This window comes from Amphiura filiformis, chromosome 14 (genome assembly GCF_039555335.1).
Source record: "Amphiura filiformis chromosome 14, Afil_fr2py, whole genome shotgun sequence".
Classification (NCBI taxonomy): domain Eukaryota; kingdom Metazoa; phylum Echinodermata; class Ophiuroidea; order Amphilepidida; family Amphiuridae; genus Amphiura; species Amphiura filiformis.
Window position 1 is genome coordinate 5,220,511 of NC_092641.1, and position 23,762 is coordinate 5,244,272.

Genomic DNA, 23,762 nt, shown 5'->3' on the forward strand with positions numbered 1-23,762 from the left:
TTGGTCGAATACCATTTCGTCTTATGATCCACTTCGTCTAAACCCATTATGTCTATGTCCACTACGTCAAATAATCATTTGGTCCTATAACCATTTGGCCCGATAACCATTTGGTCCGATATCCATTTTGTCTCATAACCAGTTTTAAACCATTTAGTCCAACAACCATTTAGTGTAACACCCATCTCGTCTATAACAAATACGTCTATAACCCATTTGCTTTAACCAATTGATCTTCTAATATATAGCAGATGTGATACTGTATAGGTGCAATAACAATGCTACACATACTATGAGGTCATAGTCCGGGGTCACAGTGGCCTTAAACAAGGGCGCCTTTGCTCTCGGCCTACATGTAGTATTTACACTTAGCAGCTTGTACATTATGCAAATGAACAGGAAACCCTATTTTGTTTGAATTGCATGCAACTCGTACTGGCCCATGCATTGTCATGCCCCACACCCGTGGAACTGCATTTGTGGCACCCCGCACCCCCAGTGATGCACAACGACTGTCGGCTATATTATTTATTAACATTGAAAAGACTGAGAAGAGAAGGCAAATAGACCGGTAAAATATCGCTTTCATTCCAGGTCACATGTCTTATTCTTCATTTTTTAATATCAAGCAATAATAAACAATAACGCTACTGAGAATTCCTGAATAATGTTTTAGATTGTCTTCGTCTCATCACACGTATTTACAGCCCGTAACCAATAGTAGACGAAATATCATTTTTAGACGAATTAGCAAATAAGCGAAATGGTGTTATGCTATTCAAACTGGTTTTATTTTAGAACATACGATTATTGAACCTAACGGTTATTAGATCAAACGGTTACTAGACCAAATGGTTATTTAAAAATACTAGACTAAATGATGGGTGTTAGATGAAATGGTATTAGACCAAAATGGCAAAAAAACACACTGATTGTTGCAGTTCTAACAAAATGCACGGTCATGTACCATTATTCTACTAAATAATCCGTTTACTTGAAGTTTGGTGATGTCATAATAAAACAGTAGATTAGACTATCTAACAATGAATTCAGATGTTGGTATGACGTGATACAACCACCTGAAAACCCAAAGGGTTAACGTTAGAGTTTATAGTGCTTTAACTTGGGATTAGAATTATGGTTAGCATTAGGATTATAGATAGTGTTAGAAATAATGGGTAAGCTAGGGTAGGGTCATAGTTAGGATTATAGTTAGGGTTTTGTTTAGGGTTAGGTTTATGTTTAAGTTTATGGTAAGATTAGGGCTTAGGTTATAGGTTAGGGTTTAGGGTAAAGTTAGGTGTTAGGGTTTCTAAGTTATTAGGTTTTCGGATATAAAGTACCCTTCGGATTATCGATCTGATCAACCATTTGTGTAACCCGATCCTATTCGCTGTCGAAGTGATGTAATAATCGGATTAACTACCATAGCAATAGGATACAATAATTTTTGAATATATCGCGCTTCACTACATGCAGGTTGCACTCATCACCTGTGTATGTCTGCAATCATAGATTGAATACAATACCCCTCTTTTCAAAGATACTAATCTTGCAGGTGCGAGTGATCAGCATGATTGATATGGTTCAATGCAGAGGTACCGAGTGAACGTACTAGTGAAGTCCGATATATTCAAAAGTTGTTTTACCCTATTGCTATGGTAGTTAATCCGATTATTACATCGCTTCGCCAGCGAATAGAACAGGGAACATACATACCATAAGAAGTTGTAAACATATTTGAAATTTATTTGTTATATTAATTGGTCGTGATACCGGAAGTAATTTTAAAAGCACCAAGGTATGACAGAAAAGAGGATTGTTTAATCAATAATCATGATAATATTATTGCATGTGTATTTGTGCATCCAATGTGATATGGCTAATCATTGTCTATTATAGTGATGTATGTAAACGAGCCATGATAGACTTCTCCGTTTACTTGAATTGCAATATACACCACTAGACTCTCGCCCGGATCTACATCGGCATCGTCAATGATATTCAGGCTAACTGTAGCATCAGTGGCGTCAGGCGTAAAATATACGGGATCGTCCAGAAGAGGAGTATAATCAACACCGGCTGTCGCTGTATAATCTTCTGTGTTCACATCTGGAACGAAATATAAATACGTTTACGTTTTATTTACAATGTTTGACTATGACTGTGATCGAATCTCCAACCAATCTAGTTTATGACGTGCAAAATATATTTATGATATAAAATGAGATTTGGAAAATAATATACATTATAATAATATACATTATTATACAATAGAAAAATATATAAGCTGTTTCGTGGATAATGTAGTATATATAGATAACAGTCCAAAAACTATTATCTTTGAACAACAGTGTGAATTGTATTTGGAACTTCACTCTTACAACAGTGACACTCATCTATCCGATGGTGCGTACACAAATATTATAACACGTAATCAAATATAAAAAACATAATCATCAGAATTAAGAAAGTAGTATTTTAACTACCGTATATTTCTCATGAATTATTAATTTCTAGCTCATCAAACGTCTTCAACAATCATATTTGTAAATATTAACGGATTATAAGTATACATTCATCATAATGTCTTGTGTGTCGAGGGTCATTCCAAGGTCATCAGATGTTTGAAATGTTTAGATAAAGGGCGCACCATTAGATATGGAGTTTCGGTTGGGCTGGATTTTTTCCATTGCTTTCGGCGGTAACATTCCAATTTTTAATACCTTATTTCAACAAGTGAGTAATATACACTACTACACTTTTATAAAAATTCCCTTTAAAAGGGAAGGCCAGCCTCAATGCAGAAGAAACGGCAAAACATACTTTCTTTTCCTTACAAATGGAATAACAATAATTTAAAAAAATTCCACAACAAAAAGTAAAATAAAATTAATCATTCCAATACCAATAAGTTAATCTCTTGAGCATACAAACCCGATCTATGAAACAGATACTAACCCGCGAATGGGCTGGCGAAAAGCAGCATTACATTGTAAATCAGATGAGTGTTATTCCATTAAATAGTGTAGCAAGAGGGTGTGAGGTCATAGGGGCAATGTCGGGTCGATTAGTAACAACAATGCTGGAGTTAAGATACATATCAGGCAATACGCCAGTGAGCAGTGCCTTTTGTTATAAAGCATGGAGACCTCGCAATTAATTAAAATAATTCACTTAGCGTAGAAGTCATCAACTTTTTCAAGACAAAAAAAATGCATTTTAACAGTAAGCTAAAGACTTAATATTGCAGGCAAGTAGAACAAAAGTACACTTTATCCTGTATTCCTAAATTCAAATTTAAAAAAAATTGTATTCGTGTTCGTCAACTAAATGCGTGCCGCCGGTTGGTTGTCTCTCACTATGTGGAGTGAATGGAATCACACTCAGGCGGCGGAGGAGAATACTACTGAATATTAAAATAATAACACCCACAAATCCAATACTTAATGCACACACACTCCCACCCAATAAATCCCGCGACCTACAGGGTGTCCCGGAAAAAAGTACCGCGCGAATGAATTTGGACGTAAGTCGAGAGATAGACATCAGAATCAAACAATCTAAATATCAGTGTGTAGCCCATCTTATTCTGCATCAAATACGCAAATTTTACTGGAATTGGTTGACTGATTGCAAAGAAATGAGCTAATACATACCCCATGCGTCAATTCACTTCATTTCAAGTTCGAGGAAATATCATTCAACACAATGCGCACTAGTGGTTAACTGTCAATGGGCTTCATATTTTGTACCGTGAAATCCTTTTCGTTCTATTTTAAATTCTCACACACATTTATGTTTTTGGAATATTTCCAAGAAATTATAATGTTGCATTGTATCAAAAATCACTCATGAACACTGTCGAATAGATAATGTTGACTAAATTTAATGAGATACACAAACTTTAGGAGTATGAAAAAAGCACCAGTTGATCAAACTTGGAATGAACTGCATTGATGCGCGCATTATGTAATTGTTAATTTCTTCGCAACCATTCAACCGAATCAAATAAAACGTTCGTACGTGATGCACAAGAAAATAGGCTATGCGATACATTTTAAATTGTTTTGATTTTGATGTCTAGTTCTCGACTTACGCTCAATTTTATTCACTCCGTATTTTTTTATGGGACACCCTGTATATGTGTTTATCACATTTAGATATCCTTTATACAAGAACAAGAACAGTTGGTGGTGCTATTTTGGACTACACACTGTATTACTACATTCATAAGCACATGGCAGCGCTGTGGGCGGGGGTTGTGGTGTGGTTCTTCAAAAAATTGTACGGGGATGTGCCACGCAGATTTTCAGATGCTGACTTTCTCAATACCTACTTTTTGCTGTTTTTGCAACAGAAGCACGCACATTTGCCATAATTGAGCGCAGGGTGCTTTTGCCCAAATTTGCCCAGTTAGTTGCATTGGTCTCCACTGAAAACCCACCCATCGATATACTAAAATCGCCGGGACATGGAATTGGCCATAAATGTAGGGGGCAGGTGTATTGAGAACAGGGTAAAAGGTATCGAGTGGTCCCAGAAATGGGTAATGGGTACTAGGAATGGGGTTAGGGGTACCGGGTATTGGGTGAGGGTAAACAGGATGTGGATTACAGGTAATAAAGGTGGTGTTAGAGGTCCCAGGGAATAGGGTGAGCAGTAATGGGGATTGAGAAAGGGGTCCTAGGGTTCTGGTTTCGGGTACCAGGAAAGGGGCAAGGGGTACCGGGCATTCGGTAAGGGTAAACAGGACGTGGGGTTACGGGTACCAAAGATGGAATTAGGGTCCCAGGGACGGGTCATGGGTCTCGGGGAAGAAGTTAGAGGTTCTAGGAATGGAGTTAAAGGTTCCATAATTGGTGTTAGGGGTCCCTATGATAGGGTTAGGGATACTGGGATGGAGTTTGGGGTTTACAGGTTTGGAGTTAGGAGTCCCAGGGCTGGCGTTAGGGGTACCAAAGACTGTGTAAGGGTACTGGAGTAAGAGACTTAGGGTACTAAGTATGTGGTTACGGTGCCAAGGACGGGTGGGTTAGGCTGGCTCTAGTACATCAAACTTAGCCGTAACATATCAGGTTATGGGCCACTGGGCAGTGGATTGTGGGTAATAATAATAGTTATTTGAATTACCAAAATACAAACAATATAATAGTAATAATACAACATATAAGTAAGAAAATGGTAATTCAGGAAAGAAAAAAAGTCCAAACACAGAGTGCTTTCCTTTCCTGTTACATAACATAATTCATATACGAAAACACAAAAATAAATACAAAATTAAATAGATTGACAGCTAACCTGCATGAATTGTTGAAAGTCTGTGTACAGGGGATACTCAACAAAATAAAATGTGAGCAACAACTTACAAGCAATATAAAGCAAAAAGATCAAAGCTTGCAAAAAATATATAAAATGCAAGAACATATCATGCTGCAATATCATATCCTCCCCTGAACACAGTCAAATTCAACTTTACAATTTTCCATGAGACAAACTCAGATTCAACAAAATCTACTTATCATTGAGTACAATGAGATAACTTATACAACATGTTCAATATACTTTAATGTAGTTAATTATGCTATTCATCAAATACTGGTGTGCACTCGAACCTACCCGTCACTCACAAACACTCCAGACACACACATACCACTCAAACCCTCATGCTTAACTCTTGTTCGCACACTGTGAACACTCAAAACACAATTAGGCCTACAAACTGAAGATCATTGTTAAACTGAGACATGAACATAAAACTTAATTTTTCAAATACTCCTTACAAAGATTCTTAAAAGAAGAAGGAGAATTTGCAGAGCGGACAGATATAGGGAGTTTGTTCCACAAACGAGGAAAGGATACAAAGACAGAATTCAGAAATGCATTTGTGTGAGAGGTCCAATGAAGATACCTATCCTTGTTTACCACAGAGGGATGGAAATGCTCAAGAAAGGAAGGAGGGCCCAATTGGTTAACCAGTTTGTAACAGAATATTAACCGCAACAACTGGAACAAGTCACTGACTTTTATCAACCCAAATTCAGTTAATCTTGACTCATAGGTCAAGTCAGATGAAGACAACTTCCTATACATCAACACTTTTGATATCTTCCTTTGACTCTTTTCCAATCTGTCCAAAAGACAATTCTGATAAGGATTCCAGACAACAACACAGTAAGTAAGTTGAGGGAGAATAAGAGCTTTAAAGAGATGAAGAAGAGCACTGAAGTGCATATTTCGAGAAGTTCTAATAATAAATCCTGTAAGACGAGAAACCTTCCTGCAGAGAACATCAATATGAGAAGTAAAAGAAAGAGTAGAACTGAAAACAACACCAAGTAGTTTGAAATCATCAACAACCTGAAGAATACAGTCACCTAATTTATAAAGGGACTTCTCACAAACCCTAGACCTTGAAAAATGAACTACAGCACATTTAGAAGCATTGAGAGGAAGATTGTTTGTAACAGTCCACAAATATATTTTATCCAGATCTTTCTGCAGACAAACTTGATCATCAATATTCCTAATGCAACGCACAATTGAATGGTCATCAGCAAATTGAAAAGGTGGAGAGGAGAGACCATCGTTAATGTCATTAACAAACAACAGGAATAAAATAGGACCCAACACTGAACCCTGAGGAACTCCTGATGTGACTGGCACCCACTGAGAATATTCACCTCTAAAATAACCCTTTGTTTTCTACCATGAAGAAAGCTCTGAATCCATTGCAAAACACTACCTCTAAAACCATAGTTATGAAGTTTTTGCAATAATATATTTTGATCTACTCTATCAAAGGCAGAACTGAAATCAAGGAAAATTCCATCCACTAAGTTACAATCCCTTTTATCAAGATTTCCGCTTAGGAAATGATAAAACTTTGCTAACATCTGCTCACAGCTCCTTCCATGACGGAACCCAAATTGATTATCAGAAAGAATATCATGATCATCAAGATAACAAACAATACGACGTCTACAAATCAATCTCTCAAGCGTTTTACACAGAATTGATGTCAATGAAACTGGGCGATAGCTAGAAATATTATTCTTTGGCTTACCGGACCTCTTATAAATAGGCACAACATTAGCACACTTCCAAGCAGAGGGGATATCACCCCTAGACACACATTCATTGAAAAGATGACACAAAGTAGGAGCAAGTTCTAAAGCACATGATGTTTATATGTTACGGGGTCCCTTTAATGGGTCTAGGGGTCTCAGGGATGGGTAGGGGTACTAGCCAGGGATGGGGTTAGGGGTATCAACAATACAGGGTTATGCGAACCGAGGAGGGTACTAGTACGGGATACATGTTAAGGGTATCGGGGTACAGAGTAGGATTACGGGTTAGGGTATAGGTTGGTGGCGGTACATCAAACTTGGCGGAAACATAATTATTATCATATCCAGATGAGGAGACATGAAGACATTTAAGGGGGAAGTTATAGACCTTAAATTCAGGAATTATTTGGAATAAAATGTTATCATTGAGAGTGAATTCATAATTATATGTAAGCATTTAAATGTGAGGTGGTGGGTGTGTGGGGTGGTGTGGTGTATATTTGCAGTGTAGTATGTGGGGGTGTGTTGGTATATTAATTAACATGTTAACTGCTTAAACTTATATTTTACAACGTTCATTGAATGTTTAGAGGCATACATTGAAATTGGCGGCCATTTTGAATTCTTGGCGACCATTTTGAATATCAAAATCAGATCAGATCGTAATCGACGGGCCTTATAACATCGCGGATTAATTGCAATATATTTCATTTTGAGAATTGTCTTGTCACAGAAGCATCACGAATTATTTAATAATAAAATTATTAGAGTAAGTATAGGACTTCTATTAAAATAGAAGTCCTATACTCACTCTACATTCTTTAACACACAACGTAATGTAAAAGCCTAACAATTCCGCCGATTACGAGCTGAACCAACTTTAGTGCATACATGCCATAAATAATATCATTGCTACTATACCAATAAACATGTATAAATATGTTACTTGTGACCCAAACAACGTATTGGGATAAGTGGCATATTGTCTTAAAAAAATAGCCACGAAATTAAGTTTGCCACTTGACTACAGGGGTAAAAACCTACAGGGGTAAAAACCTACAAACAATTTGGTACAAGTTTCGTGAAAATCGAAGCAACTTTAATTTCCCCCCTGTACAACTTGAAACTTTACCTTTGACCCTTATTGGCATATAACTCCACAACCATAGGTCGTACGTGCACAAAATTTATATTTGTGTGATCTTTATGACCAGTCAGACAATTTGATTTGAGCATGTTTAATTTTTGAACCCTGTATAACCCTATGGGATCATTTCTGGGGTAATTTTGAAGGTCATAGACTTTTTTGGATTAGTCAAGATATCTAGGTTTATCAACTTTTACTAACCAATACCTTATGAAAGCTGAATTTTTTAAATTTTGTCTAGTCTATGTGTTATTTGCTGAGATAGAGTGCAAATAAGGTCAAATCTCTAGCTTCCATTGCACAAGAGGCTAAGTAAACATATTAGTAAGTTTTATACCTTTTCTCGATTGTTATATCAAAATGAGCAATTTGCCACCAGTAAGTTGACATTTTGACTCCCTGTCCAGCCTAAAAATGAGGTTTTTGTATGATAAATCAATAGGTCGTGGATAGCACAAACTATACATTTTCTTAATCCTTGACGAGTAATTTGAAATATCTTTTCAACAAGATCGAATCATTTTCAAATTTTATCCATGTGTGACCTTTCGTGACCTCTAGCGAAAAAACATACCCTAGAATCTGAGTCCACTAATACTGTAAATATGTTAACTTATGTATTTTTGTATTTTTTACGACACGTGAATAACATCTTGTATGAAGCAAAATTTCCGCTAATGGCGCCTATTGTCTAGACCTAGGACACATATTCTAGAATCGTGATGTAATTCCACATAACCTTCCCAAAATTCGGTTTATTGATCAAGAAAATATACGAAATACCTATTGTTACGAGTCGTACTGACTCAAGGCCAAAATCACCTTTTACCCAAATTCACACGAATGCAAAACACAAATACACTGTTTGATTAAGCTAACAAAATATAAGTCTTTAATTGAATGCAAAATATGATTTGTACAATTACGACAACAAATGCACATACAAAAAATCACGCAATCACAATTTTAACTAACCAGTACTTAACCAACAGTCTTCTTCTTGATAATTGTCTTGTTCATTTACAATGTTCTTGACGGCTGATTTACATCCTGTTGTTCCCTTGTCCTGCAAAAATCAGCAAAGTCCATTGTAGTCCATTTACACAAAAATGGTGCTGCATTCTCCAAATACTAAACTCCTGCGCCGATCACCAAATATGTAACTCCTTGCGCCAATCACCAAACAGGTAACTCCTTGCGCAGTTCTCCAAGCACTTTACTCCTCCAGGAAACAGGCTTCTTTGACACTGCTTCTCTTGACAAATGTGTTGTTTTATAAACAAAACTCCAGCAAGTACAGGGCCGTCGCTAGATTATTTTCTCAGGGGATGCCGAGAAATAAATTTTGCTGGTATATGGCGCTGGCCTGATTTACCTTTTGCTGCCCCCTGGGATGGGGTTGGACAAAATATTGAGGGGATTTATCCCCCAATCCCCCGGGATGTACGCCCATTCCCCTGGCTCATCGGATAGAAGACACCCCTCCACCACAACTGTAACCCAAGTGTTTTCAAGCTGTCCACAGAATAGCTTTACCGGGAAAAGCGCACAAAAAATTGAAAAAGTTCGCTCGTAACGCGCGAAAATTTGCTATTTCAATGCTTACATTCAAAGAGCGATGTACGGGAGTCACTGAGCCTTTGGGCAAAGTTTTCAAATCGTTCCACTGATCTGCTACTTAAAGAACTTTACCGAGATAAATGCGCGCAAAGCGCGAAAAAATGCAATTTCAATGCTAATTTGGTCATCTGAACCACTTTCCCGTTGAACAAGTTTGAGTGGTTTCTGGTGTTCCTTAGTCTCTTTTGCAGACTTGAAACGCGGATCGTAGACATGGTAGGTGCCCTCCTCTCTGTTTAGGGTGTTGGCGCCCAGTCTTCTAATCTCCATTTCTTCCCGAACTTCTCTTGATCTTTTGTTGTGCTCCCGTCCACGGATCTTGGATTCTTCCCAATCTATGACATGGTTTGCCCTTGTTACGTGATCTGATATGGCTGATTTGATCTGTTCCATTTCCGATGTCCTGCGCTCTGAGCGAGGAAACTTATTCCCATTAGCCTTTTTGACTTCCGCTTGATGTTCAGCAAGTCTGGTGCCGAATATCCGTGAGGTTTCACCGACATTGGAGAGATGACAGTTTTTGTCTGAGAGTGCGGTGGGGTTTCAACTTCGTGTTTTTTGAATACTCTTTGGATACGTTCCGAAAGGCCGCTGACATAAGGAATGACCACCATGCCTCGGCGGTCTTGCTTTTCTTTGATCTCAGTTTATCTGCATCTTTGGCTTTATTATGCAATTGATTTTTTACTTTGTCCATGGCCCAATCCGGGTAGCCACACATTTTCAAGGATGCACGCACTCGCTCTTCTTCTTTGATTTTATCTTTCGTTTCCGTTACTACGGAGTTCATGCGGTCAAACACTGTTTTAATTACACCCATTTTTTGATGGGGTGTTCTGATTTAATAATAATATTTATTTCTTATATAGCGCAATTACATCAAAATAACTCAAGGCGCTTTACAAAACATGGTATTAAAAGCACATACATTTGTAAAATATGAGAACACTATTTGAATTTACAATTTTAAAACATATACAAAAAGTATAAGCAAGCAAACCAATATATTAAAAACCAGTTTAAAAAAGACAAGCAAGATATTGCACAGCATGAGCCTAACCAGGCAAGATCAAACAAAATGCAATTGACTGTGAAATATACACACACAAAAAAAAAAAAAAAAAAAAAGAAAAATAGCAAACAATGCACACAATACATATTGCACTTGCACAACATAAATGCAACAGTAATTTCGAGATCAAAACAGCAAGAAGCCATACATTATACAAACATTAAATAATAGAAATTCACAAGTGGACACAGCGCACGGAAACAATAAATGCCTGGAATGCGATTGCAATTACATTTCAAAAAATCATACAATAAGATATATGAACAATATTTGAATTTATAATCTTAAAACATACAAAAACCAATAATAAAACCAGTTTAAAAAGACAAACAATATATTACACAGCGTAAGCCTAAAGGGGCACGATTGATCAAAATGCAATTAACTGTGAAATATACATTATAAAACACGCTAAATAGCAAACAATGCACACAATACATAATGCACAACATAAATGCAACAGTAATTTCGAGATCAAAAAAGCAAGAAGCCATGCAATATGCATTATGCAAAAAAGTAAATAAGAGCAATGTTACCGCAATACGCATTCACAAGTGAACACAGCGCACGGAAACAATAAATGCCTTGGAATGCGATTGTAATTACATTTCACAAAATCACACAATAAGATGTATGAACAATAGTTGAATTTACAAGTTTAAAAAAGACAAGCAATATATTGCACAGCGTAAGCCTAAAAAGGCACGGTTGGTCAAAATGCAATTAACTGTGAAAAATACATTATAATAAACGCACAATAGCAAATAATGCACAAAATATAGGGTGTCCTAGAAAAAAATACCGAGTAAATAAAATTGGACGTAAGTCGAAAACTAGACTTCAAAATCAAACAATTTAAAATAATGTAGCGCATAGCCTTTTTTACTGTGCATCACATATAAAATTTTTATTTGATTCGCTTGAGTTGTTGCAAAGAAATTAACAATTACATATTGCGCGCATCAATGCAGTTCATTCTAAGTTTGATCAAAAGGCGTGTTTCTTATACTCGCTCACCGCTTCCTAAAGTTTGTGTATCTCATTAAATTATCCTTATCATAATCCAGTACCACTACCAACAGATATGGAGCAAGAGTGTCACCCTGCAATACCCCGGCCAGTATTTCGAAGAGGTTTGTTTCTCGGAAGTCAATAAAGGTAATTATTGCTGGAAGGTTGTTAGATTTGATCCCTTCGATGAGCCTCCGTAAGGCGAGAATATGCCCGACTGTGGTCCTACCAACTCGGAATCCATTTTGGTTGTTTCTCAGGCGTTCATCAAGTTCAGGCCTGATTCTGTTGAGGATCATCCTGTTGAAGGTTTTTGCCACTATCGAACTTAAGCTGATCCCCCTGTAGTTTCCAGCTTGGCTGAGATCTCCAGACTTGGGTATAGGCACTATGTTTAGGATAGACCACTGTTCTGGTGTTTCCCCTTCGCTCAATGCGTGGTTACAGAATCCTAGGATGATGTCATCTATGTCACATCGCTTAAGAACTTCTGGTGGTATGCCATCTTTACCACTGCTTTTACCTTCTACTAATGCCATTTTCGCTTTTTCGTACTCCTCTTGTTCAAAAGGCCCTGTTTTGATGTTCAGTTCATCCAAGACAGCTGGAATATCTTTGTCCTCGTCATCAATGTCAGGGGGGCTTCCTAGCAGGTTCTTGAAATGGTTGTACCAGTTAGTAACTCTTTCCTTCTGGGTATTACCTTCCAGTTGTCCTTTCCTAGATGCCAATCTGCTTGTGATGTCATTTATAAGTCTCCAACTCTGGCCATGCTTACTGTTGGCATGGGCTGTTTCCACCTCAATTAGCTTGGAGCTAAGATCTTCTTCCTCCACCTGGTTGTATGCATCAGCAAGCCTCTTCTTTGCCTGTTTATATACGAGTCTGTGATCTTGTATTTTCCTGATACACCTCATACGCCTTCTTAATTTTGTCTCTTGCTTCATTCACTCTTGGATCGTTTGAGAAGCGTACCCTATGTACTTTTTTCCTCACTGGCACAGTTTTATCTGTAGCCTCCGTGTGGGCTGTTATTAGCCTTTCATACTTTTCTGTAGTCGTTTCACTTATATTTTCCAGTGGCTGGAATCGGTTACGTACTTTTATGGTGTATTGCTTTTGGAGGTTACTATCAGTGCTTAGAAGCTTCCAGTCATACTGCCTTCTCCTGGCAGCAGTCTTGCTTTTTCTAAGACTCAGGCGCATTTTTGCAGAAACGATTCTGCGGTCTGAGCCAACACTTGCAAAGGAGCTGTATGCTTCAGAATTCAGCAGGCTGTTCCTCCATTTCTTTCGGACAAGGATGTAGTCGAGTTGATACTTGTTTCCACCAGGACTTACAAACGTCCATAGTTTGCCCTTCTTCTTTTGAAACATTGTGTTCGTGATGATGAGATTCCTCTCAGATGCAAGGTCCAAAAGAAATTTGCCATTCCTGTGTGTGGTTTCATGATAGGTAAACCTAGCATCCTCTTCTCCTATTCTAGCATTGTAGTCTCCTATGACCATCAAGATATTTTGAGCAGGGATGGAGTCAATGGCTCGTCTCAAGTTGTCATAATGACCCCCATAATGTCTTCATCTGTTACATTGGTAGGGCAGTAAGTGATTATTATTGTTGTTGCTGGGTTCCCTTGGAAGTTGACAATTAGTATTCGGTCAGTGTGTGATCTAACGCTGGCTAGAGAGTTCTGGGCATGTGTGTTGAATAACACTCCAACTCATCCTATTGATGCTCCAGCTCTGTTCCTTGTAGCTGATGATGTAATTAGTGTTTTGCCAAGAACCTTTTCATATCTAATTGGTTCATCGTGTGTGATGCGGTGTTCTTGAATTCCCAAAACCTCTATGTCGTATTTGATCAGTTTGGAAGCAAGTTCTTCTCTGCATCGCTGCTCTCTGATGGTTCTTACATTCATGGTTGATACAATAACTATTTTCCTGCACCCAACAAATGTTCTCCTCCTGTAGGCATCTCCATCAGGCTTGTCCCTTCCATGAGGATTTTGAGGCAAGACGTCATTTGATTTTGGCAAATCGATGTCTGCACCAGGAGAACCAAAATTAGAATTAGGGACTCTAACCCTAGTGTTATTAAGTTGTGCCATCATAGTTTTTCTATTGCTATTAATACTGTGGTCGCAGCTCCTACAGTATGGTTTGGTATTGGAGTTTGCCTTCTCCCATTCATCCAGTGGCCGTTGAAAGATGAGCAGTCTTTCTGTCATTTTCGTCCGCCCTTTGCTATTGAGATCTCCGTCTCCAACCAGAGATAACAATCTGCACAGGTCCCTGGACTCCCTGTTTGTGTTCACTGGCCGTATCAAGGATGTGCCCATCACGCCCTCTTGCCGATTATTAGAGATAGGAACCCAGTTCGCCTAAGGTAATGAACTACCTTAACTATTTGACCCATAGCTGGGGCAAAGGTTGGAGTGTAACCAGGGCGTGTCCACGCGCCGGTGGGCCTGCGTATCACACCTTTGGGGCCCTTTGCTGCTCCCAGATCCCCTGCATGTCTGCCTGGTATCGCAAGATACCAGTTGCCCGGTAGTGACCAACGAAGAGGTCGTGCAGGAGTCTTGAGTAAGGAGAGGCTATGTACTGGCAGGAGAAGACTTACATACTTTGCTTCCCTTTTCGCCTTACGGCTAGCCAGCGGCAAGTTGAATTTTTTTGCAGCATAGGAGTGTTTCAAGTAAGCAAGCAAGAAGCGAAGTTATAAAAGTAAAAGTAAAGTAGAAAGGGTAGGAATGAAGGATAGGGAAACAGCAGATACAACTACATCTACAACTACAACTATATGCACTAGACGCATCACTTAAACCTGTGACATTTATGTCACCCACCACCAGCGCATAGTGACCTTTTAGTTTTATGAGCTTTATAACTGCATTTTATTATTATTATTATTATTATTATTATTATTATTATTATTATTATTATTATTATTATTATTATTATTATTATTATTATTATTATTATTATTATTATTATTATTATTATTATGGTAGGAAATTCTTCTCATCATGTGTTAAACTCGAAAGCGTTAGCGGAGGAATTAGTGGAGGTGGTTATTGAAGAAGGAGACATATTAAACTCCCATGATGTGGTGTCAGAGTGTTGGACATAGTAAAGGAAAGGCTTCAGAAGGAGAGTTGGTTGAAGGAGTACAACAAATCGTCTGGTTTCAACTTAGCGACAGAAGATGTAGTGGAGTTGTTGGAATTTATCTTATCAACCACTTATTTCACATTTCGCGGAAAGATCTATAGACAGCGATTTGGAGCAGCCATGGGCAGTCCAGTGACACCGTTGGCAGCGAAAATTTTATGGAAAATCAGGAAAGTACTGCTATTGCGACTGCCCCACTGGAATGCAAACCAAAGCTGTGGAAAAGATATGTGGACGACATCTTAGAAATTGTTGCCAAAGACGAAGTCAACAATCTTAGCGACCATTTGAATCAAACAGATGACACCGATTCCATCAAATTTACTTTTGAAAAGGAAGAAGACGGCAAGATACCATTTCTTGACACTTTGATTGTTCGGCGAGAGGATGGGTCAGTGAAATTATTGGTTTATTGTAAGGCAACTCACACTGACCAATACTTGAACTTCAAATCGCATCACCCTCCCCACCAGAAACTTGGTGTTGTCCGCACGTTATTAGACAGAAAGAACAAACTTGTCACAGAAGATCAAGACAAAGTAGAAGAGGAGAAACACATCAAAGATGCCCTCCAAAAATGTGGCTACCCAGCATGGAGTGTTGAGAAAGTTGAGAATCAGATAGCCAAGCCTAAGCCTGTGAAAGAAAGGACCAAGAAAAGTGATGCCACAAAGTCAAAAGGGTTGGTTGTCATCCCTTACGTGGAGGGCGTGTCAGAACGTATCTCTAGGGTGTTTAAATCTTATAATATCGCCACAGCCATGAAACCACATTGTACTTTGCGTAACCTTTTGGTCCATCCCAAGGACAAACGGGAGCCGCATAACTCAACTGACGTCATCTATTCAATTCCATGCAGAAATTGTGATTTGTCTTATATCGGTGAGACGGGTAGGAAGTTCGGAAAGCGATTGGATGAACACACAACGGAGGCAGGGAAAATTGGTGATAACATAAAAACTAGATCCACCAGAAAGGCTTCCCAATCAGTCGTCCATAAACCTGCCATTACAGATCATGTGGTAGAAAATAATCATGTCATCGACTGGAAGGAGGCTAGGATCGTGGGCAAAGAGACTAACAGGTACAAGAGGTGGATCAAGGAGGCAATTACCATTAGGAAGCAGGGCAACACCATGAACAGAGACGAGGGGCAATACAACTTAAGTCACGTATTTGACGATCTGATTTCCAATGGAAAATCAACCGGCAACTCCGTTGCCAAGCAGCATAAAACATCAGCTGTACACAGATCGTCATTGCAACAATATCATCGAAAAAGTAAACTGGTAGTTTACGAAACTTCTGCATGTAAGTGGAATTTTATTGGACTAGTTGTATGAATTTACAAATAACATGACTTGGGCTCATTGCGTCATCAAGTCCCGTGGAATGCATGTACGCAGAGTGGTTTTAATACTGAGCTTTAGTGAGACCTAGTTGGGTTAGGGTGAAGGAGGCATATGCACTCAAGTAGCCAAGTTTTGATTTACAAATAGGGACATACTATAACAGTGGCGACAGTGACGGGTCGACAGTGGCTGAACGAGCATATGTTGTTCCGATTTGAGACATTTGCGCGCGAAAAAATCTAAGTTTCAGACAATTTTAGCCCAAATGAAGGTAAGTGTGAAGAGCCAGTGCGCGTGTAGCATGTAAAGGTTTGCAATTTCATCATAGTTTGGCCCAAAACATAGATAGACTAAACGGGAATTAGACGAAAAGGTATTAATGAATACTGAATTGTTATTTTCTTCAAAAATTGATCAATCTCTATGGGAAATATTTTGCAAATTAATATAACACATTTTGCTTTCGTCTCACTAGTGAGCGATTATTGTTTTTCTTTAAAATACTTCCATGCCCCCTGAAAACTAATGGATGCTTCTAATCTGTAACGGAACCCTCGCTCTTATCTTTACATGATGGTTACTTTAAAGTCTGTAGGACTAAACTCACCAACTAGTCCTGCGTTTGAACAGTCCGGTAAACATGTCCTTGTTATAGTGATGGCAATAGTGCCGTCTCCTTCACCAACTACGTATCCTCCGGCGGGCACAACGATGGAAAATGGTTTTACATCTGTTCAGGAAATAAAACGATTTAGCTATAGAGTCTTTATCCAGTGAGCAATGATTTGAATTTCGATTGGCTATCCTTATAAGCATATTAAAAAAACATGTCAGTACATTTTGTACTGAAATGTGTTATAAATAAACACGACGACATTCTTGGGAAGTGGAATTGTTAAATTTGGACAATTCAAGAATTTCAAGGTCAAAGTTTAGGGGTCAAAATTTAATACTGCTCAAATTTTGTTCAAACCATACCAAAATATTCCTTTGTTAAGGGAGCACAGTGTTTTTGTGGGACCTGAGAGCACATCAGACATGTTGAATTGCATTCTGAATACGAGGAATATCCTCCAGATATCAAATAATTTAAATTGTTTTGAAATTCGCAAAATAATACACATTTTAGGGCGAATTGTTAAAATTTGACATTGTTTATATTTTTGAGTCCTTGGAGGAAATTTGATAAATCTAATGATCTATACTTAACTATATATAGCTCCCGTCTACATAAACTTTAAGTACATGTCATTAGATTTATACAGTTTGCTTCGAGTACTGCTCAATTGAGACAAAAATTAATCATTTGTGTAACTAATGTGTATTAAATAGCGAATTTCAAAAAATCAAAATCAAAATCAAAAACATTCCTCGTTTTCAAAATGCAAGTCGATATATTTGATGTGCTGTCAGGTCTTACAAATAACGTGAAAACGTCGCTATCCGAGCCCTTAATGGAAAGGATAGACGTCAATATCCATAAGAGTCTAACAGAAAGAATGTTATGATTTTGATGAAAATAGTTTGGAGTTTGAGCACATGGGGCTTTGTTTTTGGGGAAAATTTCCAACATTTCTCAGCTTGGAGCTCAAATTTCAAGATAATTTTAGGGTTTTTGGGAAGAAAATTTAGCAAATATCCCTGCAATTACCCGTGGTGCAAGGTGTACTGATAGTAGCGTAGCCAAGATGTTAGTGTGAAATTGTTGTCCCCATTTGTCAATTTTTGTCAGATTTTTTAGCCATTCTTATAATTAAAGACAGAATAAAAAGAATTTATCGCGTCTGACGTCATCTGTCAATTACAAGTGTCGTGCTGAACGCAGTGGTATTACCGGGCGCCTTATTGTTAATTTTGCACCTTCAAACATGTAAACCATCTCAAAAGTTAGACATTAGTAGGAAACTTTCTTTCCGAAGGCACCATGTCAACAATGCCTAGAAAAGCTGATGATTTTTGCCTTGTAAAAGTACGTAATTTTTCGCCATTTGCTGCTATTCCTTTTCTGCGATCAGCACCAGATATATCGGTCTTCCTTTTACGCGCTATTAACCTGTGTAAACCAATCAAGGATCGTAATTTACAGTGACATCAGACAAGATAAATTCTTTTTATCTCTGTCTTTAATTATAAGGCCACTTTACTTGCTCTTTGCCGTCCCCATTTTATCCCTTAATTTTTTCTGGGGGGGGGGTGGGCAATTTGCCGCCTCCCCGGCCTCCCCTGGCTATGCCCTTGTATACCGAATAGGATTTTTACTATTTGAAGTGATAACTCCTTATAATTTTGTTATAAATATTCCAAATTGTGGGAATCCGAATGTCTCCAAAAATCACGTATTGACAATTCAAAATCCGCGATGTAGAAATTTCAAGAATAAAATCGAATCAAAAGTTATGATTTGGGCCTTGTTTGAGAAGCATTATGGCCTCGCGTTTAAGACGCTTATGAAACTTATACATATAAGCTAAATTATTAAACGATAATTAGTTGGTGAAAAAGATTACTTTGATTTTCGGAGGGATGATTACTCGCTTTAATAGTGCATTCAACTTACTGAAAGTTGGTAGTGTTAAAGTGCCATCAGCGTCTTTGCAAGTTAATATTTCAAATCTCATTCTAATTAACGTGTCTCCTGAACTGGTGAGAGGTTGTATTTCAATCAATTTAGCTGCTATCACGCTTTCAAATGATATAATGTCGTATGCATATATCGCCTGGTGGTTAACATGAAATATCTGTGAGAGAGAAACAGAAAGGGTGAGTAAGTTAAGAAACGAATTACTGTTGGGCAAAGATATGTAGCCAGGCAACTCTTGCCAAAATAGCTGAACAAAAAGATATGTGCAATGCAATATGGTCCCCAAGAAAATTTTACTTCCAAAGTCAAATAGGAGATTCCGTTTGCCCGTGTGAATTGGACGGTCAATGCTGCCATTTTGATTTTTTACATTGTTCATTATTCGTTCACAATAAATTATTACAAATAACTCTTTTAGTTAGAGAATAAAGGTATTGTTTGTAGCCGTGTTTACGAAATGAGACAATGCTCTGCTTATTGTTAACCAGCGTTCTTGAAAATGAGAAGCATGGTGGTTTGCAGACTTAACACGGTTTGGAAATAATTTCTTCATATTTTTTGGTGTTATCTGTCGCTTACATATCCTTCCTAAAACACCAAAGTACGAATATTTCCAAACATCTAAATTAGCTAAAAATTTAGGACATGTTACAAAACTATATTTTCTAGAATTTTAGAAGAGTACTTTTAATATTGGCCGGTTAATTTTCACACAGCGACGTTAACTAGGCAATGTACTATTACCTATAACATACACTAAAACACCAAAATACGAATATTTCCAAACATTTAAATTTGCTAAAAATTTAGGACATGTTACAAAACTATATTTTCTAGAATTTTAGAAGAGTACTTTTAATATTGGCCGGTTATTTTTCACACAGCGACGTTTATTTTATTTTTTATTAAGTCATATTTTACCAGGGTAGCCCAGTCAGTGCATAGAACATGATATACATAGGGGCCCTGGAGAACATTATACACAATATAAAACTAGATTGTAAAAATTACATAATTATATATACAAAGTTCAATTAAATATATAAAAACTACATAACAATTTAAAACACAACAATAATATTATTATATACAATTATTGTTATATGAGTATTGATAAAAACTAAAATGACAAAAGAATAATAAAATATTATCATAGCACACACGAAGGGAATACAATTCACATAAAACATAAAATACAATAATAATAAAATACATATAATCTGAATTGTCATTATTAACTGAGATGTTCAAAGATTGTTGATTTAAATGAATATAAGTTATTTATTGCAGGAATATGATGTGGTAATTTGTTCCATTCTATTGCACCTTGGTATTGAAACGAGCGCAAGTGACTTTCATTGATGGCAAGACGTTTATCGGCACTTGACCTAGTATTCACATTATGCGTGTTATTTACAAACTTAAATGTACAGCTTAGATAAGAAGGAACAAGATCATTTAAACATTTAAACACAATAATGCACTTGTGAATTAACCATCGATTTTTAATGTTAATCCACCCAAGTTTATGACGAAGCTCTGTAGCACTATGCCAGGGGGTAACCTGTTATTGCCCTGGCAGCCCTATTCTGAAGTTTCTCTAGTCGATCAAGATTTAGGCCACTGCAGCTACTAAAAACAACATCACAATATTCAAAAACTGGTAAAATCATGGATTTGTACAAAATATTCAAAGTATTGATGTTGAGGCAAGACCGGAGTCTGCGGACAATTCCAATTCTTTTACTAATCTTATTACATAACTTTTTCAGTGTTACAGTTCCAATGCATATGTTCATCAATAATTACACCCAGATATTTGCAATGGGATACTCTGCATAATTCTTCATTATTAACAAAATTGCACGAACATGTTTGATATTTACCAGTCTCTGGGGTGTGCCAATAAGCATAAGATTTGTCTTTTTTACATTTAATGTGAGTTTGTTATGACACAACCATTTACCAACATTATGTAGCTGAACATTTAAAACAGACTGCAGATTTCCAGAATCATAGAGGCATAAAACAGAGCTGTATCATCGGCATATAAAACAACTTAACAGTTATCATCAATTACACTTGTCATATCATTAATATATAAAATGAATAAAAGTGGCCCCAGTATTGAGATTCAGATTCAGATTCAGATTCAACTTTATTTAGCCACGGTGGGCCCACTTCAACCCTAGGTTGTTCTTCCTTGGGGCCGTGGATACAAATTACAGTACTAACAAATATTTAACAAAACATGTTTACAAGAGATATGTTATACAAAATATCAAAAGAATTGTTAAGAGATACAAAAGAACTTATAACATACAAGGGGAAAATGAAAGAATTTATAAACTTATAAACAAAAACTGAAAAGAATTAAAATGAAACATCTGTCAGCATATTTTTGAAAGTAAATAAATTAGGTGAATCTGTGACCCTATCATCAAGACTATTCCATAAGATTGCACCTCTATATGATAAGCTACGTTTTTTGAAATCAGTTTTAGGCTGTGGGATGAAAACATTATTTTTACTTTGCCGAAAATTGTATTTATTATTAGAAAATGAGGAAACAGTTGAAAGGTAAGGAGGTGCTAAGTTATTCAAAATTTTATAAATCCAAATTGAGGTATTATACTGATGTCTGTGAGAAAGTGGCTTCCAATTGAGCTGATCTAGGACAATAGCACTGGAGGTATCCCATGGAGCTCCACAAATAATGCGAGCAGCTCTGTTTTGGATAATTTGTAATCTCTTTGCTATAGACATACCACAATTTCCCCAAACAACATTACAATATTCAAGGTGAGGAAGTACATTTGCATTATAAACCATATTCAAAATATCTGTAGAAATAAAATTAGATTTACATTTCTTCAACATAAACATACCTTTGAGAGATTTCTTACGAACTTGATCAATTTGCTGATTCCATGTCAATGTGTCATCAATGATGACACCTAAATGTTTACATTCATTAACTTGTTTAATATTAGCACCATTTATAGTTACAGAAACATCGTGAATATCATCTTTAACAGATTGCAAACGCTGCCTAGATCCTATGAGCATGAATTCAGATTTATCAGTGTTAAGACTAAGTTTGTTGCTTTTCAGCCAATTACTTATTATGTTAAGATCCTCATTTATACAATTCATGATTTCCTTAGTTGAGTTAGAGGCATAATATATTACAGTATCATCAGCATACATATTAACCTTACAGTGTGTGACATACTTTGGCAAATCATTAATATAAATAAGAAAAGCAAGTGGGCCATCGATTGACCCTTGTGGCATTCCACATGTTATTTCACATGTATCAGATAGAGTACTATTAACAGTAGTACATTGGGAACGTCCTGTAAGATAGCTTTTAAACCACTGAATACAATGTTTACCAATTCCATATAATTTAAGTTTATCTAAGAAAATTTCATGGTTTACTGTATCAAAAGCCTTCTTTAGATCAAGTGAACAAAGGCCAATTAGATTTCCCTTATCTATTTCATTATACCAATCTTCAGTGATGTTAATTAAGGCAGAACTGGTGGAATGAGATGGACGGAAACCTGATTGATTAATGTTGATTAATTTGTTATCATTTAAGTAATTATATAACTGATCAAAAACAGCCCTTTCAGCAATTTTAGAAATAACAACAATAATTGAAATTGGCCTATTTTCAAAGAATCAGATAAAACACTATTAATAGCAACGGACTGATACCGGGAAGTTAAGTAATTTGTGAACCATTTATGCTCAGTACCTTTAATTCCTAAATTGCACAATGTGGATAAAAGAATGTCATGATTGACAGTGTCGAAGGCTTTTTTTAAGTCTAAAAATATTGCACCAGTTATAAGACCATTTTCATGTTTTTCAAAATGAAGTCATTTACATCAAGCAATGTACTAGATGTTGAATGTTTGGCACGAAAGCCTGACTGCTGCTCAACAAGAATATTATTTTCTGCTAAGAAATCTCGTAGCTGACTATTTACGGCACACTCAAACATTTTCATAACTACTGGCAAAACAGAAATAGGGCGATAGTTATTTGTATCATCTCTATTGCCCTCTTTGAATAACGGAGAAACCTTTTAAAATATGCTTCCACTCAGTGGGTACAGAACCTGATTTTAACGACATATTAAATATAAAAGCAAGTGAGTGAGCAAGTTCAGTAGCTCCTAACTTGAGAAGCGTTGCATTTATCCCATCTAATCCTGTAGCTTTCTTAGGATCTAGTGATGACAACTGTTTCAAAACAAAATCAACATCAATATCATGAAAGGAAAACTGTACATTGGAATCTGAATGAATATTATTATCATGATTAACATGGTAATAATTCTTGGCAAGTTGTTTACCAATACCAACAAAACATCTATTAAAGCGTTAACTAGGCAAATCCCCATACTTCTAACATACGCTATTTGTAAAGGTCACGCGTCTATGATAAGAGCACTGTGTATTGTGTATAGGAAAACGGACAGTAACTGCAGTATGTTTTAATTTCATCATTCCTGCCTATGTGGATACTCTATCATTGATGTAGTCATCACACAGCACTTTGATTGATCAATATCTACCACAATAATTTCTCAATGGGATCAATAAAGCACTGTATCTTACTTGCTTTGGTTATCATAGGCTTATGGTATACCAGTACTGTACATAATCATAATGGAGTGGCCTATTAATACCATAGGCCCACTGTTGGTACTACATCTAAA

General features: G+C 36.9%; 2 protein-coding genes across 2 annotated transcripts in view; one reads left to right on the forward strand and one right to left on the reverse strand.

The window, feature by feature from the left end:
- Positions 1 to 1,882: 1,882 nt before the first annotated feature.
- On the reverse strand, positions 1,883 to 13,429 carry LOC140169130 (uncharacterized). Its single transcript, XM_072192389.1, has 5 exons — positions 12,833 to 13,429; positions 12,150 to 12,789; positions 10,120 to 10,361; positions 9,193 to 9,283; positions 1,883 to 2,112 (listed from the first exon to the last, which is right to left on the reverse strand). The coding sequence occupies exons 1-5, from the start codon at positions 13,427 to 13,429 to the stop codon at positions 1,883 to 1,885; spliced, it is 1,800 nt and encodes a 599-aa protein (XP_072048490.1).
- Positions 13,430 to 15,252: 1,823 nt separating this feature from the next.
- Positions 15,253 to 23,762, forward strand: part of LOC140169131 (uncharacterized) — a 57,383-nt gene continuing 48,873 nt past the window's right edge. Inside the window, exon 1 of the mRNA XM_072192390.1 lies at positions 15,253 to 16,178. Within this exon, the coding sequence (XP_072048491.1) occupies positions 15,253 to 16,178 (926 nt within the window). The remainder of the gene's footprint in view (positions 16,179 to 23,762) is intronic.

Excerpts from the sequence above, each read along its gene's own strand:
- LOC140169130 (XM_072192389.1), bottom strand. The coding sequence starts at position 13,429 with ATGGTCATAGGAGACTACAATGCTAGAATAGGAGAAGAGGATGCTAGG. Across the intron at positions 12,790-12,832 it reads AAATTAAGAAGGCGTATGAG|GCAAAGAAGAGGCTTGCTGA; the intron begins GTGTATCAGGAA and ends GTATATAAACAG. Across the intron at positions 10,362-12,149 it reads CCAAAATGGATTCCGAGTTG|ACAAAAACTGTCATCTCTCC; the intron begins GTAGGACCACAG and ends CCGCACTCTCAG.